The sequence below is a fragment of the Cololabis saira genome, chromosome 6 (genome assembly GCF_033807715.1).
Source record: "Cololabis saira isolate AMF1-May2022 chromosome 6, fColSai1.1, whole genome shotgun sequence".
NCBI lineage: Eukaryota > Metazoa > Chordata > Actinopteri > Beloniformes > Belonidae > Cololabis > Cololabis saira.
Window position 1 is genome coordinate 21,614,438 of NC_084592.1, and position 15,231 is coordinate 21,629,668.

Below are 15,231 nucleotides of genomic sequence, written 5' to 3' on the forward strand. Positions count from 1 at the left end.
CTACCTGAGTACTGATTCGTTCGATTTGTGTAATAGGCTGTTGAGAGTGGTGTTTTCTCCGTAGCGTTCTGGGTCAGGTCTCTTTTAAAAGTTATAAAGTCGCCAGCAACTTTCAGGGCGAAGGCTTTTCCACTCCAGGTGTAAATCCTGTCTGTTTTATGAGGGATTTCCGTTTCATAAACAGTGAAATGGTGCCAGATTGAGTCGGGATTCAGCTCTTTCTGAATGTATTTCCCCCTTGATTTTGCTTCAGTGGATGAATGAATCCAATTTATCTGCAAACCGCAGCTCCCCTGCTGACCTTGCCACCTTTGGTTTTGGATGGAAAGGTCAGTTTACTCAAGACTGTGAAGAAAAGTGGAAAATCTCTCCAAGATGTGTCTTGAGAGGGTCTCTGAAACATCAACAATCCCGATGACGTCACCAGGGTTATCTTAGTTATGGCTAGCGAGCTGCAAAACCATCGTGTGTGCGAGTTTCCACCTTGTAAAACAGCTTTTGGGATGACTTAAGTCCTCACCGCTCTGGGGAGGTTCCGGTATCTCCGACTCCGAGCTCACACGAAGCAGGTGCCTAAAAAAAACACCCAAACATAAATGTCCTCTGGCAGCCAAGGTCTCTGCTTCAGTGTAGTCAAACCCACTTCTCATGAACTTCCGTCATCTTCCTCTGGAGAATAATGAAGTGCTGATGAATTAAAATGAATGTACGTTTAAGTTTCTCATTCAGGTAACTTTATAAAGAGGTCCATGATGTGAGGTGAAAGTCAAAATTAAAAAAAAAAGTAGCCAGAAACGTCTTATCTCAGCCACCCTTCCTGCATGACAATATAGAGTAGCATTGTGGGAACTGTAGTGTACAGGGGGATTTAAAGTCAGAAAAAGCTTCGGTTGACTTGATGTAAACTATTTCTCTAAAAAAAAAACGTGTGTGGAGAATGTGAGTTTTCTCTGCTTGATTTTTGTGTGTGTGTGTGTGTGTGTGTTTGTGTGTGTGTGCAGGTTACAAGACTTAACCATTTACAACCCTGAGAGGACCATCACGGTGAAGGGCAGCTTGGAGGCTTGTTGTAAAGCCGAAGGGGAGATCATGAAGAAGCTGAGGGAAGCCAACGAGAACGACATCGCTGCTATAAATGTAAGTTAGCATCAGCCGGCTTTACGGTTCCTAGTGTGTGTGTGTGTGTGTGTGTGGTCATGACCGCAAGGTGAGTCACCCGGACTGACAGGTGAAGGAAGGAGAGGAGTGATGACAAACAGCGGGATAATATCGCCTTCTCATCCAGTGTGCGTTACAGCTGGCTTTAGTGAGGACGGCTCGGTAAACGGATAACAGTAAACGATCGCTGAACAGCTCATCAGTGAGTCCAGCATTTGAGCGCAGAATGTCCCTGCGTGCGTGTGTGCGTGTGTGTGTGTGTGTGTGTGTGTGTGGGGAGCCTCTGACTCACGATCAGGTCCCTGCTGTGCGTGCCTGTATCCCTGCTGCGACGCACTGCATTTCCCAGCGTTCATCTGACATCTTTAGGCCGCTGCTTCACCCAGCTCCTCTTTCATCCGAGCGGATGACATCACCTGTGCTGCAGCCGCCGAGGTCAACCTCAGACGAAGAGAGGCAGCGAGGAGAAGATCACACCCTGTCCTGCGGTCTGTTGCAGATGAGCGCCGATAAAGCGGCCGCGTTAACGGCCAGGTGGATGAGCCGTAACGCGAATGCAGACTCCTCTGAAGGCTGCCTCTTTATATTCACGCACAGATTCACTCATGATCGCTTCAGAATACCCTGATAATTAAGAAGTATCTCGCTGCATGCAGCCGAATTGCCTTGGCTCGTTTGAGAGTTCCTGGCACCTTTCGGGGGCGAGCGCTGACTCTTCAGTTAGCGGTGAGGGCCATCTAGCGTGACACCGGGGATATTACACAAAACTCTCCCTGAACAAGGAAGTGAGCGGGGACCGCGTGTCTTGTCAGTACCAGGAAGCACGAAGAGCTGACTTGACTTGTTTGGTCATAACAGCAGCAAGCCGTCCTGTCAAAAAACCTTGACCTTTGACGATGTCAGCTTTTCCCATGGTTTCCTGCAGGAGTCTCACTGCGTGGAGTCTGCATGCTCTCCCTCTGCTTCTGTGGGATTTCTCCCGTGATAAAACACTGAATAAAAACATACATGTTAGATTAATTAGTGATTGAAATTGTGTTTGTTTGTCTTTGTGCCTGTCCAGGGTTTACCCTCCTGATTTCAGGTGTCAGCTTGCTTATAAGTCGATTGATGGACATAAAGGACATATGTTGGTGTTTAGTTTAGTTTAGTTTAGTTTATTTTCGGTCATGACACAAAAAAAAAAAAAAACAAAGAATAAAAATGACAACAAGAAAACGAATACACTGTTCAAAGAAAACATTACAAAAAACTTTCCAATATACAAATAAACAAATAACATCTAGACCGAAAAAGGGGTAGGCTGAAGCAAAGCTTATTATTTGCCTACCATCAAAAAGATTAATTAAATTAATGAAATAAAACTAAGAAGTAAGAGAAAGACTGCCAGTAAAACAAATTGCCTCCATGGGGATAACAAAAATTCCTCAAGAAATAAAAAAGATTTTTAAAATAAAGGTGCAGTCTACATGTTTCCTTCATCCTTAAAAAATCATGTTAGTCCGTATAGGACGATGGAGACTAGCGACACTGACTGTTTGTTGCATCTGTTTCTGTGAAACAAAAAGTTGCTATGAACTAATGGATAGCAGTTATGATACAAGGAGTTTTGCTCATTAATTTCCAGGAATGTAGTTCCATATCCACAGAACTTCAAACAACCACACACATGTAACAATCACTTCAAAGTGAAGGGATTATTCATATTGTGTTTATTTATATACTAAACTGTAACCAGACAGCTTTTTTTTCATTTCATTGGTAAAAATGGTGGATGAAAACAACTTCTCATCCACCGAGACATATTTTACACATCCTGAAGGGGGTGCAAAGAAACAAAATAATTTTTGTTGTTGTTATTGTTTGTTTATTGTGATTGTATTTAATGCCAGTTTAAATCCAGATCTTATTATTGGTATTTACTGTTTTTGAAATTATTGTTGTTGTTTTTTTTGAAGGACTAATTTTGTCCCGTTTTCTTGCACTTATCTAAGTTGTGCAAATACAGAGATACATTGTGTTTTTTTCTTTCCTTAACAATGTTCTCTTGTGCCAACATACACGAATGGCGCGGTATGTAAAATCCTGGCTAATCTCTGAGCTCTTTCTTTCCAAAAAAGAAAGAACATTGTTTTTTAGCTTCTTTTTTAAAATTAAATCCTAAGTGATTAACCGTGTTGGGACTCGTCTCATGGCTAAACTCTCCACTTTTGCTCAGCAACAGGCCAACTTGATCCCGGGCTTGAACCTGAACGCTCTGGGCATCTTCTCCTCTGGTCTGCCGGTGCTGCCCCCTGCTGGTGGACCACGTGGTGCGGTGCCCCCTGTGGCACCAGCGGGATACAACCCATTCTTAGTGAGTTTTTCTTTACTTCTTTTTTTTGTTCCAAAAGTTTTAAAAGGTTTCGGGGGAAGAAAGAAAAGACTTTAAAAGAAACAGCTCTTTCCAAACCGGTTGGATTAATCTGGACAGGATAAAGCAAGTTTGTTTTTGTTTTGTTTGTTTTATTTTATTTTATTTTGGGTGGGGTTTCAGGGCATGTTAAACCTGACTCCCACTGAAAAAATGCCACACGGTATTGACTCAGGTCTTACTTCCTGCTTGACGTACACAGTTTGAAGCAAGCAGAATTCCCCTCTCTTCTCCATTGATGAGTCAGTTTGTCTAAAAAACAAAGTCTCTACTCATTTCCTGATGAGACTGGGTCTAAGTGGTGTGAGACAGCGTGTGAGAATGCATCTGCGTGCTTCATACTTGAGAGGATCAGTGTGTGATTCACTGTTGAGTGTCTGCTGTGAAAGTCCCCCGAATAGGAGCCCAGGCTGTGGTGGCCTGCGTGCCTTTAGAGACGTGTGTGTGTGTGTGTGTGTGTGTGTGTGTTTACATGCCATCTGATGGAGCCTGTTTGCCACTTCTCTTTCAGAGTCACTCTTCACATCTCGGCGGCCTGTACGGGGTTCCTCCAGCAAGTGCCATCCCCCACCAGCACTCAGTATGTTCCATCTAATCTCCGCTGGAGTCGGCGTTGCCTCTGGCATCAGCGCTTGCGACTCACTTCCTATGTGAATTCATGTAGCAGAGACATTATGCGTTTTTCTTCTTTGCAAAAGTTGACAAAGCTTCCTGGGTTCTTCACGAAATGGCGGTGACAACCTTTGATCAAAAATATTTCAGTAACGTGGGATAAAAGTACTCCTTTCAACCGTGCATTCACAGCTGACTTTGTAGCTGCTGGTTCACGTGCACAACCCCCTCCCCTTCTCTTATGCAGGGTTTGAAAATCTTGATAATGTTTACACACCAACAACTTTAAAAGTACAGCAAGTGCAGCAAAATGTGAAATAAAATGTCAGATAAAGATGATCTGGTTCTGTGATATCACCCTTCAAGTCTGAATGACAAATCAAATTACACATTTTGGCATTTGGTTTGGCCCCAGATAAAGTTTTGGTGTTAGTATATATATATAAGATAAGATAAGATAAGATAAACCTTTAATAGTCCCACAGAGGGGAAATTTGCAGTTTACAGCAGCAAAGGGGATAGTGCAAAAACAAGAGGCATCAATAGAAAAATAATAACACAGTAATAATAATAACACACTATATATATATATATATATATATATATATATATATATATATATATATGTATATTATTTTCTTTTTTTTTTCAAGACATTTTGCCTCTAAAGTAAAGGCAAAATAAATAATTTACAATTGATTCCAGTCACTGAAGAATTGTGTTGGAAAATAGAAATAAAATGGAGGATGACACAAAAAAAAGAAAATAAAAATACAAACATATGCAAGAGATGTAATTACAGCTTCTCAGTCGGCGTCTGTGCCGGAAAGAGATTCTGGGATTCCCGTTTTCCATCGCCCCAATCACCAGAATCACCACAAATATTTTTGGAAGGTGATGTTCAGCCCGGAGTTACGCTGTGGCTTGTAAAAAATCACTTTATAAACCTCAAGTACATGGGTGTTACCATGTTGAGAAAAAAAAAAAAAAAGAAGCAAAAACACACAACAGCCATCACTCCTAATAGGAAATGTTCCATTCAGATTCAGCCAAAAAGCAATCTGTTCACCCACAGAAATGCAGCCTTCAGCTTGATTTAACTTCCCTTGCATGTGGTGTCGATGTTTTCGACTGTTCCCAAAATATCTGACGGGATTAATCGACATTTTTGCTGCCTCTTGTTTGTTCTAGAGCAGTCGCTTACCTCTTCCTTGTGTTTGTGTCTCAGCAACAGGCTCCAGAGCAGGAGGTCGTCTACCTCTTTATTCCAACTCAGGCAGTCGGCGCCTTGATAGGCAAGAAGGGCCAGCACATCAAACAACTCGCCCACTTTGCCGGAGCTTCCATCAAGGTGGGTTTGATTGTGTCCAAACTGTTGACTTAGGTTGAACATGCTCCTTGATTCTGAAAGCGTCTTTCAAAGTGTCCTTGTGAAGTTGAAAATGAGTTCAGCCCTTCTGCGACTTTAGCCGAGCAACTTTTTTTTTTTTTTTGAAATTCTCTTTTTATTTAGAACAGCAGTATTCCAACTTACACATTTATGCATTCAATCTTTAAACTTAAATGATTCGGTCCCTACTGTCCTCCAGGCATTTTTTATGAACAGTAATTGAAAACACTAACAGAAAAATAAAAAATAAAAATAAAGAAAATAAAAATAAAAACCAGGGAGCGCACCCATGTTTACAGTCATTACATCACATAAAAAAAATGTTCACATGAAATCGGATGTGATTGGTTTCACATACTCAGTCCATTTGGACCAGATCTTATAAAAGTTTTCTTTCTCAACCTTGCCCGAGCAACTTTTTAATGAATAAATGGTGGGAATGTTGAGTTTTGTCTCAGTTGTCGGATGATTGGATGCTGATTTTTTTTTTCTTCATTTATTCAGGCCAAAAGCTGGTAATTTCCAGCGCCTCTATAACCTCTATAATCTATCTGTGTGCATGTCAGATTGCCCCAGCTGAGAGCCCAGATGTTACTGAGAGGATGGTTATTATCACTGGAACTCCAGAGGCTCAGTTTAAGGTAAAACACCTGTTACCCTCCACAGGATGTTTTTTCTCCTTTAGAAATCATCTGGCAGCGTACGGCGCCGGTTTACCCTGTTTTCATGAACCTCCTTTATTTCCCAGGCCCAGGGTCGGATATTTGGGAAGCTGAAGGAGGAGAACTTCTTCTCAGCGAAGGAGGAGGTCAAACTGGAGACACACATCAAGGTTCCCTCAACCGCAGCTGGCAGGGTCATCGGCAAAGGAGGCAAGACGGTGAGCAGGCACTATACTGACTCTCAGTCGCTATTTGAAATGGCTGACAAATGCGATGACGTGATGTAAGTAGAGGAGGAAAATGTCAACAACATCTGTTTAAGAAGCAACTGCCGTAGTTTTATCACGGTGAAGGAGCTCCACACCAGGATTCCTGCACGCCTGGTGTCATCTCTCGCTGGAGGGGAAATCCTGACTTTCTGAAGTCCGTCTCTGTGTTTTCAGGTGAATGAGCTGCAGAACCTTACGAGCGCAGAAGTTATCGTACCGCGGGACCAAACTCCTGACGAGAATGACGAGGTCTTTGTGAAAATCAGCGGGCATTTCTTTGCCAGCCAGGTACACGCAGTGAAACCCTGTTGGTTGTTGGTTGTCGGAGCGACGCAGTCAACTAGAGAGTTGCGCCTCATCAAGACTGGACTGAGTCATAAAGTTTAACAGCTGGTGTTGGCACATATGCAAAGATTACAGGCTTAATGTGTTCAGCCATACAATGTGGTGCCATCTGTCTCCTTTGTGTCTTTGTTCATCTGCAGCACACTTATTGTTTGTTTTTGTTTCTTAGCTGCTTGGAGTTTATATGTCTACTTCTGAAAATTGATTTATTATAACCAAATCAAATCACGAGCTGTGAGCCAAGAAGTAATCTAATCAGCACTTCATCTTAAAACCAGCTCTCAGCACCAATGAAGAGAGTTAAAAAGTAGAACCACTGAAAGTCTGTTAAGTCTGTGATTTATAAAGTTTGTTTGTAAATCAATTAATACATACATTAATATAAGTAGATTATTTGCTTAATTACACCGTAATGTTGCTGAAGATTCTGCAGTCTGATTAATCCTGAATCACTAGTGCTTTTCAACTGCACTTTAATTTGGCAGTTATCCCATCGTTAATTTTGATTTCAGTAGTTGAAGTCTTGGTTTAAAGGTAGGGTAGGTAATACTACGTGACTGTTTTAATCCGGATCCCTATTTGTCACATTAAGTGAGCATCTCTTCACCGTCTCCTAGCCGTCCATCTTGTGAGTACAAGGTAAAAAAAGAAAATAACAAAAAATCTGCTCTTCATATGCAGCCCTGGCTCTGTAAACTACAAAACTTCCACACACGTCATCACACATTGCTTTAACCACACCGGGGGAGCGTTCGTGCTCATGCACGTGAACTGGGAGCTAGTGCTCAAGTTTTTTCTTAGAGCTGTCAATGGATTACATTTTTTAAATCATGATCAATCAAAAGATTGTCTTTGTCAACTTGCGATTAAAATTATTTTTTTAATGTTCTTCTCACCTTAAAAAGAGCTTTTTCACCTTTTTCAATTGCAATAATACAGGAACAGACAATTATTATTATTATTATTATTATTATTATTATTATTATTATTATTATTATTATTATTATTATTATTATTATTATTATTATTTTATGCCAAAAACATAACTTTAAAGTCTAGAGAGGCCAAACTCTGGTAATGCTTACACAAAATCATGTCCAATTAAACACCCCCTCTTTTCAAGCAGTTTTTAACATATTTACAGCCTGGTTACAAAAAACAAACAAAAATAAAAAGAACCACTTTGGTTTGTATTGTTTGATTTCACATCCACGACAACTCTGAGCGGGGTTAATTTTTTTCCTGAGGTGGGTCAGCTGAAGGGGCTTGCAGCTGAAGCTAACTTTGATTGACATACGGTGGGCGTGTTCCCATCGGCTTCGAGGGGAACACTTCGTACGAGGAAAGAGTATATATTCTTTTGTTGTTGTTTTTCTTTGTATTTTACAGTCTATAGAAAAAAGAGAAAAAGACTTTGAAAAGATTTTAAAAAAGAATTCAAACCGTGTCTCCAGAAAACCAAAAGGTCATGTGATCGATACTTTGTGCATAGTGTTATTGTTACTATTAAAGCTGAATCCCGTCTTTCTCCAAACTCCAGGACGGGCCGAGCGTCATCATTTGTGCGTTAACTGGGAAAAAAATTACCATTAAACAAAGTTGACGTGTTACTAACGCACTAACTTTGACAACAGGTTTAGGGGTTTTCATTTTCAAATTTCAACGTGACGTGATCATCTAAAAAAGCCAAACCCTGCTTTAAGTCAGAATCGACTCTTGATTCAACAGAATTCTCAATTCCTAACAACAGAGGACTCATTTCTGGATCTTTTCATCTAACAGTGAAGAGAGAAATCAGATATTACCTTGGGATGAGAGTAGAGAGTTTTACATAGTTAACTGCACAATTAAAGAGTTTAAAAGGTTGAATAGTTCTGATAATGAAAAAAATCGAAGTCCCATTGTTTGTCTTTCTTTTAAGATCCACTTTAGCCAAAATGACTAAACAACATCCTCTCAAATGCTGTTGGATTTAACTGCCTCTATTTTCTCTCCACCAGACTGCACAGAGGAAGATCCGGGAGATCATTCAGCAGGTCAAGCAGCAGGAGCAGAAGCACCAGCAGGGCGCTGCTGTGTCACCGCACCACTCCAAGTGACCAGCAGGGCGGCTCCAGTGGGCACCAGCATATGAATGTAGCCCTCCCAAACGGACAGAGACCTACCCAGACTGAGGCCAAGGCCAAGGCGGACATGCAGGGCAGACCAGCAGCACCGGGATCAAAACCAAAGAACTTCACAAAGGGGAGAAACAAGTGAGAGCCAAAGGCTGAGGGCATTGTGTGCACTGCCAGCCCCGAGAGAGCAGATAGGGTGGAGAAACCGTACCGAAATGATAAAAAAGACCAAAAAAGGAAAAAAATAACATGAAAGGTGGAAATGGCAGAGAATTTGGGAACAGTTGTCTTATCAGTTATTAAAGGTAAAACACAAAGTGGTATGTCGCCCTGCATAACGTTGTCTCTTTAGTTGGACTAACATAGGCCTAACAAGCAGATCGAATGGATAAAGAAAGTCTATTAACTTAACTGTATACAAGGCATTGTGATTGATATCTTTAGATAGAACAACAGCAAGACTGACATTGGGCATGTCATCTCCCAAGTGTTTGAGATATTTAGATTTTGAGATCAAATATCCTTAGCAGTATTAATGCAGAGTAGAAAAGTACCGTTTGATACGCCCAGAGAGTATGTACTGTTATTTTTTCTATCAAAAATGGCAGTACAGCTTGGTGTGGATGTTGGCGTCTAGTTTGTCCCAGCGGCTGGGCTGTGATGGCTACTGGTTCGTTCCCGTTCTAGCCCACTGAAATCGAAGCAGAAACCCCCTGTAAGTAAATTCAACGAGCGGTTCTGAGTCTTTGTAACGAACCGGTGTGTGTGCCAACGCAAAAGATAACGTCTCTTTCAAATGTTTCTCACCGTTCATGTCTGAGGCTTTGCTCTTTTTTTTTTTTTTTAATAATTTCTTTCTTTTTCTGTTCATTTCTGCTTCACTTTCTTATTACTCTCTCATCTTGAGTTGTGTTCTTTTAATGGGTGAAAAATATCTGTCACCAAGAAACACTTATTTCGTAGCCTTTCGATGACGTTGAACTGACTGCCACTTTTGCTCAAGAGGTTAAATGCAACAGAGAGATTTAAAAAAAAACTAAACAAAAACGGTGTCGCTCTCCCATCCTGTTCAGCAGACAACGTCAAAACCCATTCTTGTCCTCGTGTTTTAAAGAAGTCAGTCAGTGACGATCAGAGCAAAAATCGACGTCTTAAAGAAGTGGTTTGAAGTAACCATTTGTCTTGAATGTGCACCGCTACACCTTGGGCCTTACGAGGACGGCATGAGGACCGGCACGAGAAGCTGAGGTGCCCGGGGAGGGAGGGACGGTGCGGACTCATGAGGTGGTGGTGGTGGAGACTCTTTGGGTTTAGGAAGTGGGGACGGGGGGGTGGAAGTGTGGGAGGAGGCACTGTATGACCTGTGGCGCACACACACACACACACACACACACACACACACACACACACACACACACACACACACACACACACACACACACACACACACACACACACACAACCGCAAACGTGACCACAGCCGCGTTTGGCTTTAACCCTCTCTTGTCAGGGAGCTTTCTAAAAATGGCGTGACAGCTGTGAATGTAAGATATGCAGCCTTTTTTAGAAAAACACCACCACTGTCGTGTCCAGCCAGCCGGGTCAGCGGCACGGCGCAGACTTGTCATCCTCACGCTCGCTCTCTTCCGCTTAATTTTTGTTGTTTATTTCAGTGAGCCGGCTGAGCGCCCTGCGAGCACGCTGGACATGCGGGTCTGGGTGTGTCCCCTCTTTTGTGCTTTACTTTGGAGACCATGGAAGCTTGTTGCCTTATTTTGTCACCATTCGGACATCATCGCCCATCAGCTTCATTTTCCAGACGTACGGTTAATGCCAATACGCACAGCTTCCTCCATGTGTGTCTATGTGTGCGTGTGTGTGTGTGTGTGTGTGTATATATATATATATATATATATATATATATATATATATATATATATATATATATATATATATATACATATATATATATGTTTGTATATATATATATATATATATACGCATATAATATATATACTATATATATAAATAGTATATATACGTGTATATATATATACTATATATATGTATATGTATATATACTATATATATATATTTATACATACATATATATATATATATATAAAATATATATAAAGAGAGAGAGTAATATTTATGAATCTATTTTTTTCCTATTTTGTGATGAGAACTATCGATAAGAAACAAAAAGAAAAACAAAGTCCTTTTCTTTTAACTCAGTGGGACACTGCCATAATTTTGAAGGGAAGTGTTTATTTTCTTGAAAACTAGACTATGAATAACAATATAATAAATGAAAACCTGAAAAAATAGGAGAACAGTAAAGTAAACCACCGCGTTAACTTTGGTAAGGATGTGAACAGTGCGCATGTCAGTATTGTGATCTACCTCAGGCTTCAGGGTACCTCAGTCCAGTCTTTCATTTCCCCTTTTCCACATTTTGTATGCCTTGTTAACTGATCATTTTAAGCGTTTTTAATTTTCTTTTTTAATGAAAACAAAAAAAAGAGAAAGATCTACAGTAATCTCTATACTCTTCAGGTCCAGCCGACTAGTGAAACTATGTAAACTGTAGTCAACTCCGTTGGACTGTGTTCGCCTGGACGCTACATGACCTCCTAATGAAAAAGAAACAAAAAAGAAAAACAAGCGTCAGAGGATTTCCGAATCCTTTTTAAATGAAGAGCAGGATCGAAGAGGTTAAATACCTGCCCGATGCGGTTCTGAATGTGGATGCTGTGTACTGATCTCACCATCAGAGAAAGGCAAGAAGATACAAATCAGTTGACAGAAACTAACCAACTGTACCTCCTGTTTTTCCCAAACTGTTTCCTTCAGGTTTTTTGAGACTTTAAAAGAAAAAACTATGAAGTTTATTCACTTGTGGGAGAAAAAAAGAATATAGATTTTTTTTTTTAACAACCCGACCTAACTTACCAGCTCTATTTGATAAAAAAGAAAACAACAAAAAAAAAACATACTCTGGGGTTGATTTGAAGAAAACAAAGCTGCAAAAACGCATTAACAGGACTCTTGAACGTGATGTAAAACCGTAGTCTTCTGTGTAGAATGTCGAACAACTCTTAGTCGTTAAGATGTCACTGTGTACGACAAGAAAACTGTATATCTGTAAACATGTACAATAGAATCACGCGTAAATGCATCGTGCTCTGTCTCTGTAACACCAGTCTGCCCCTGCGCTGTGAGAGATGGTGGGACCCATTCGGAGCGTCTTAGATCCTCTCACACTGACCTCTGAATGGCTTTCCCACCATTCTGACCATTTGATTTAATTTGATTTTTTTTTTTTTTTTGTTGTGCTGTACATTTCAGAATTACCTCTCCGAATCCAAGGCTGACTTTAGTTACTAAAAAAGGAAAAAAAATCGATGTAGGGAAAAGGAATTAAATAAATGAATGACATAGTGAAAGTTAGTGTTTGTCTTTGGAGTTTTTTTAACAGCTGAGAGCTGAGTTTTTGTTTTTTGGGGGGCAGACTTTTTTTTTTTTTTTTTTTTTTCTTCATCAGATGAGGTGCATCGTTTTTGTCCCAATGAACACAAACCTAGCAGTGCTAAAATAAAACATAAAAGGCTATCAAACTCACACAATGCCTGAGGCTGCTGCAGCAAGCCTCACCACAGCCAGTACAGTACCTCATGCTGATGACGATAGCTCGCCAGACCCGATTCAAGGGCCCCTGACCTTACTCACGTAAATGCAGTACGGTGCTTTTACTCGGACGCATGACTCCCGTGGCGGTCTGCTTCACTTTCATAGAGCATGTGTTGGAGAAAGCAGCTTTTCACAGTAGCACTGGATGTTGTAGTTTTGTCACGTCAACTTTTAGGTCTGACTGGAGCAGTTTTTCGAAGTCGAAGATCTTTTCCTGCATTACTGGGGACTCCTCAGACCTCTGTCTCTCGTTGTTTTTTTTGTTTTTTTTTTTGGCTCTTTGTAGGCACAGATTTTCCCTCTAGCTGGTTCGGTTTCACAGAAATTTTGTGAGAAGTCCTGGTTGTCAAGACAACATGAGGCAAAACATGTAAAAATGATAGTGACCTTTCTTTTTTTTTTTCAATTACTAAGGATTGGTGTTTCTAGGTTTTGTGGGGTGTTTCTAGGCATACATTTTCAGTACCGGAAAACCACAATTACACTTATCACTGAGGGTGTACAGTGTTAGTCATATCACACAGTGATAGCTTAGTTTTTCTTTTGTTTTTCTGTTGATCTGGTTTTTCTCGTCACTTACACTGATAAAATAATGTAGTCTGGAGCAATAGCTGGGATTTTCCTAATATTCCTACTTGTTAGATCACTACCAATAATACTAGTTGTTAAATTGTGGTTGAAAAATATCCTAGCTAGGACTTTGAACAGATGATGGAATAGGAAAGAAATGGAAAGTAAATAAAGACATACCTGTTTTCCAGGTGGAAAGAGACTAGCCTATAAAGTAAAGCTGATGCAAAACTAGTTCTGCCTTTAGGAGTGAATAGAGAGAAAGAGGGGATTCGACACCATCTAAAACGGATCAGGCTGTGAAGGATGTAGTGTGGCCAGATGTATGCAGAACCACAGCAGTTTGTTTTTTTTTGTCCTGCCTTGTTGTTAAATGCAAAGCATTGCATGAGATTGATGCAGGTGATCCAGTATGTACTACACTTCACATAGCACTAGACTTTGACTTGGGTTTTTTTTTTTTTTTTTGAATGGATCCAATTCTTGACTGCATTTCACCATTTGGGAGATTCCTTTTGTTTCCTTGGTAGGTCACAACCCTTAAAATCCTACATTTCCCACGGGACAAAAGGTCCCAAACACCTCAAGGTAATCGTTGACTGTGTGCTGGACAGACATACGATCCATTTCTATCACAACATGCGTGGATCCATGCCTTTCTGGTAACAGCCAAGCTGTTCTTTTGAGTTGTGAGTGAACTGTATTGCTGAGCAACCTGGATCTGAGCAATAAAGAATATTTGAAAGAAAAGAAAAGGTTTCCCTGTTTTATTTCAACAGCATTACTCCTGTGAAATAAAGGTGTATCAATAAAGGTGCCATTAACACCTCAAACCTCTCGCAACTACAGAAGCATAGAGCTGCCACCTCAGTGAAAGAACAATAGTTATCACGATATAATGTGAAAATGTATGCATAAACAATATTTTTTTCAAGTTTTTACAATAAGTTATCGCGTAAGTACAATATTGTTTTTCATGTTTGAACAATAGGATAGGTTATTAAAATATACATGTTTATCAAGTCAATGAAAAACCTTTCACGTTTGTTCAATATATGATCACGTTATTACAATATAAACATATTGTAAGAACGTTATTTTTGTGGCAACGTGATGTATATGTATATTGTAATTATATATTATTCAAACATGAAATATACTGTATATTGAAATAACATAACTTTAAAAAAATATATTGTTAGAACATTAACATTTCACATTATGATGTGATATGGCTCTAATTTTCTTTTATTATATTTATTTATCGCTGTCACAAAATATAACAATGTGTTTCTTAACTGATGCAAAGTGAGCAGCTGTAAGGAAACTGTTAAAATGTCATGTATTTGTAGTCTTGTTTAAATAATTGGAGATGATGTACATGTAAATGACATAATTATTTTTGCATGACTGTTGTTGGCAAAATATTTTGTGTAGTGCTCAAAATTAAAGCTGCTTGATGTAGCAATGCTACTTCTGTCCACACGGGGGCATTTGGATATCGTGACAAAAGAGGTGCTGACGATACTCAGGCACTAACAATCTATAGCTATATATAAAGCATTAAATGTATGTCTAATATGATTGACAGTCAGCTCAGCCAATGGCTGGTCGTTATCACTTTCTCATCGTCATGCTACTGCCCTTAGTGAAGCAACCACCCATTTTATTAATCCAGTGGGTAATCTTAGCTGTCATTTTTGACATCACCGTCGAATCAACTTATTATATGGTATATCCTGCTTTAAATGTCTTCAGCTGAAGGAGCTTGGAGCAAAGCTAGTTGTACGAAGACAAGGGCTTCAAAAGATCACGTGAGCTAATGCTTCACCCAATGTTTCAGTCTATGACAATACCCTACTGATAATTGGAGACAATTCATACTATGTTGTCCTACTAAAAGTTGCACTTCATAGTCTTACCCCAGGGGCAGACACATTAACTTTGATATACGGCCTCCATGTGGTCAGAAGTGATATTGCTACATAGAGTAACTTTAAGG

The 15,231-nt window shown here is 40.0% G+C and overlaps 1 protein-coding gene across 4 annotated transcripts in view; it reads left to right on the forward strand.

The window, feature by feature from the left end:
• Positions 1–10,267, forward strand: part of igf2bp2a (insulin-like growth factor 2 mRNA binding protein 2a) — a 57,154-nt gene extending 46,887 nt beyond the window's left edge. For 3 of the 4 annotated variants that reach the window (XM_061723655.1, XM_061723658.1, XM_061723657.1), the window contains 8 exons: positions 1,002–1,137; positions 3,377–3,514; positions 4,083–4,151; positions 5,412–5,534; positions 6,140–6,214; positions 6,322–6,453; positions 6,679–6,792; positions 8,850–10,267. In XM_061723655.1, the coding sequence (XP_061579639.1) occupies positions 1,002–1,137; positions 3,377–3,514; positions 4,083–4,151; positions 5,412–5,534; positions 6,140–6,214; positions 6,322–6,453; positions 6,679–6,792; positions 8,850–8,948 (886 nt within the window). In that variant the 3' untranslated portion in view covers positions 8,949–10,267. The remainder of the gene's footprint in view (positions 1–1,001; positions 1,138–3,376; positions 3,515–4,082; positions 4,152–5,411; positions 5,535–6,139; positions 6,215–6,321; positions 6,454–6,678; positions 6,793–8,849) is intronic. The other variant, XM_061723656.1, reaches the window with a different exon arrangement.
• The last annotated feature ends 4,964 nt before the right edge of the window (positions 10,268–15,231 follow it).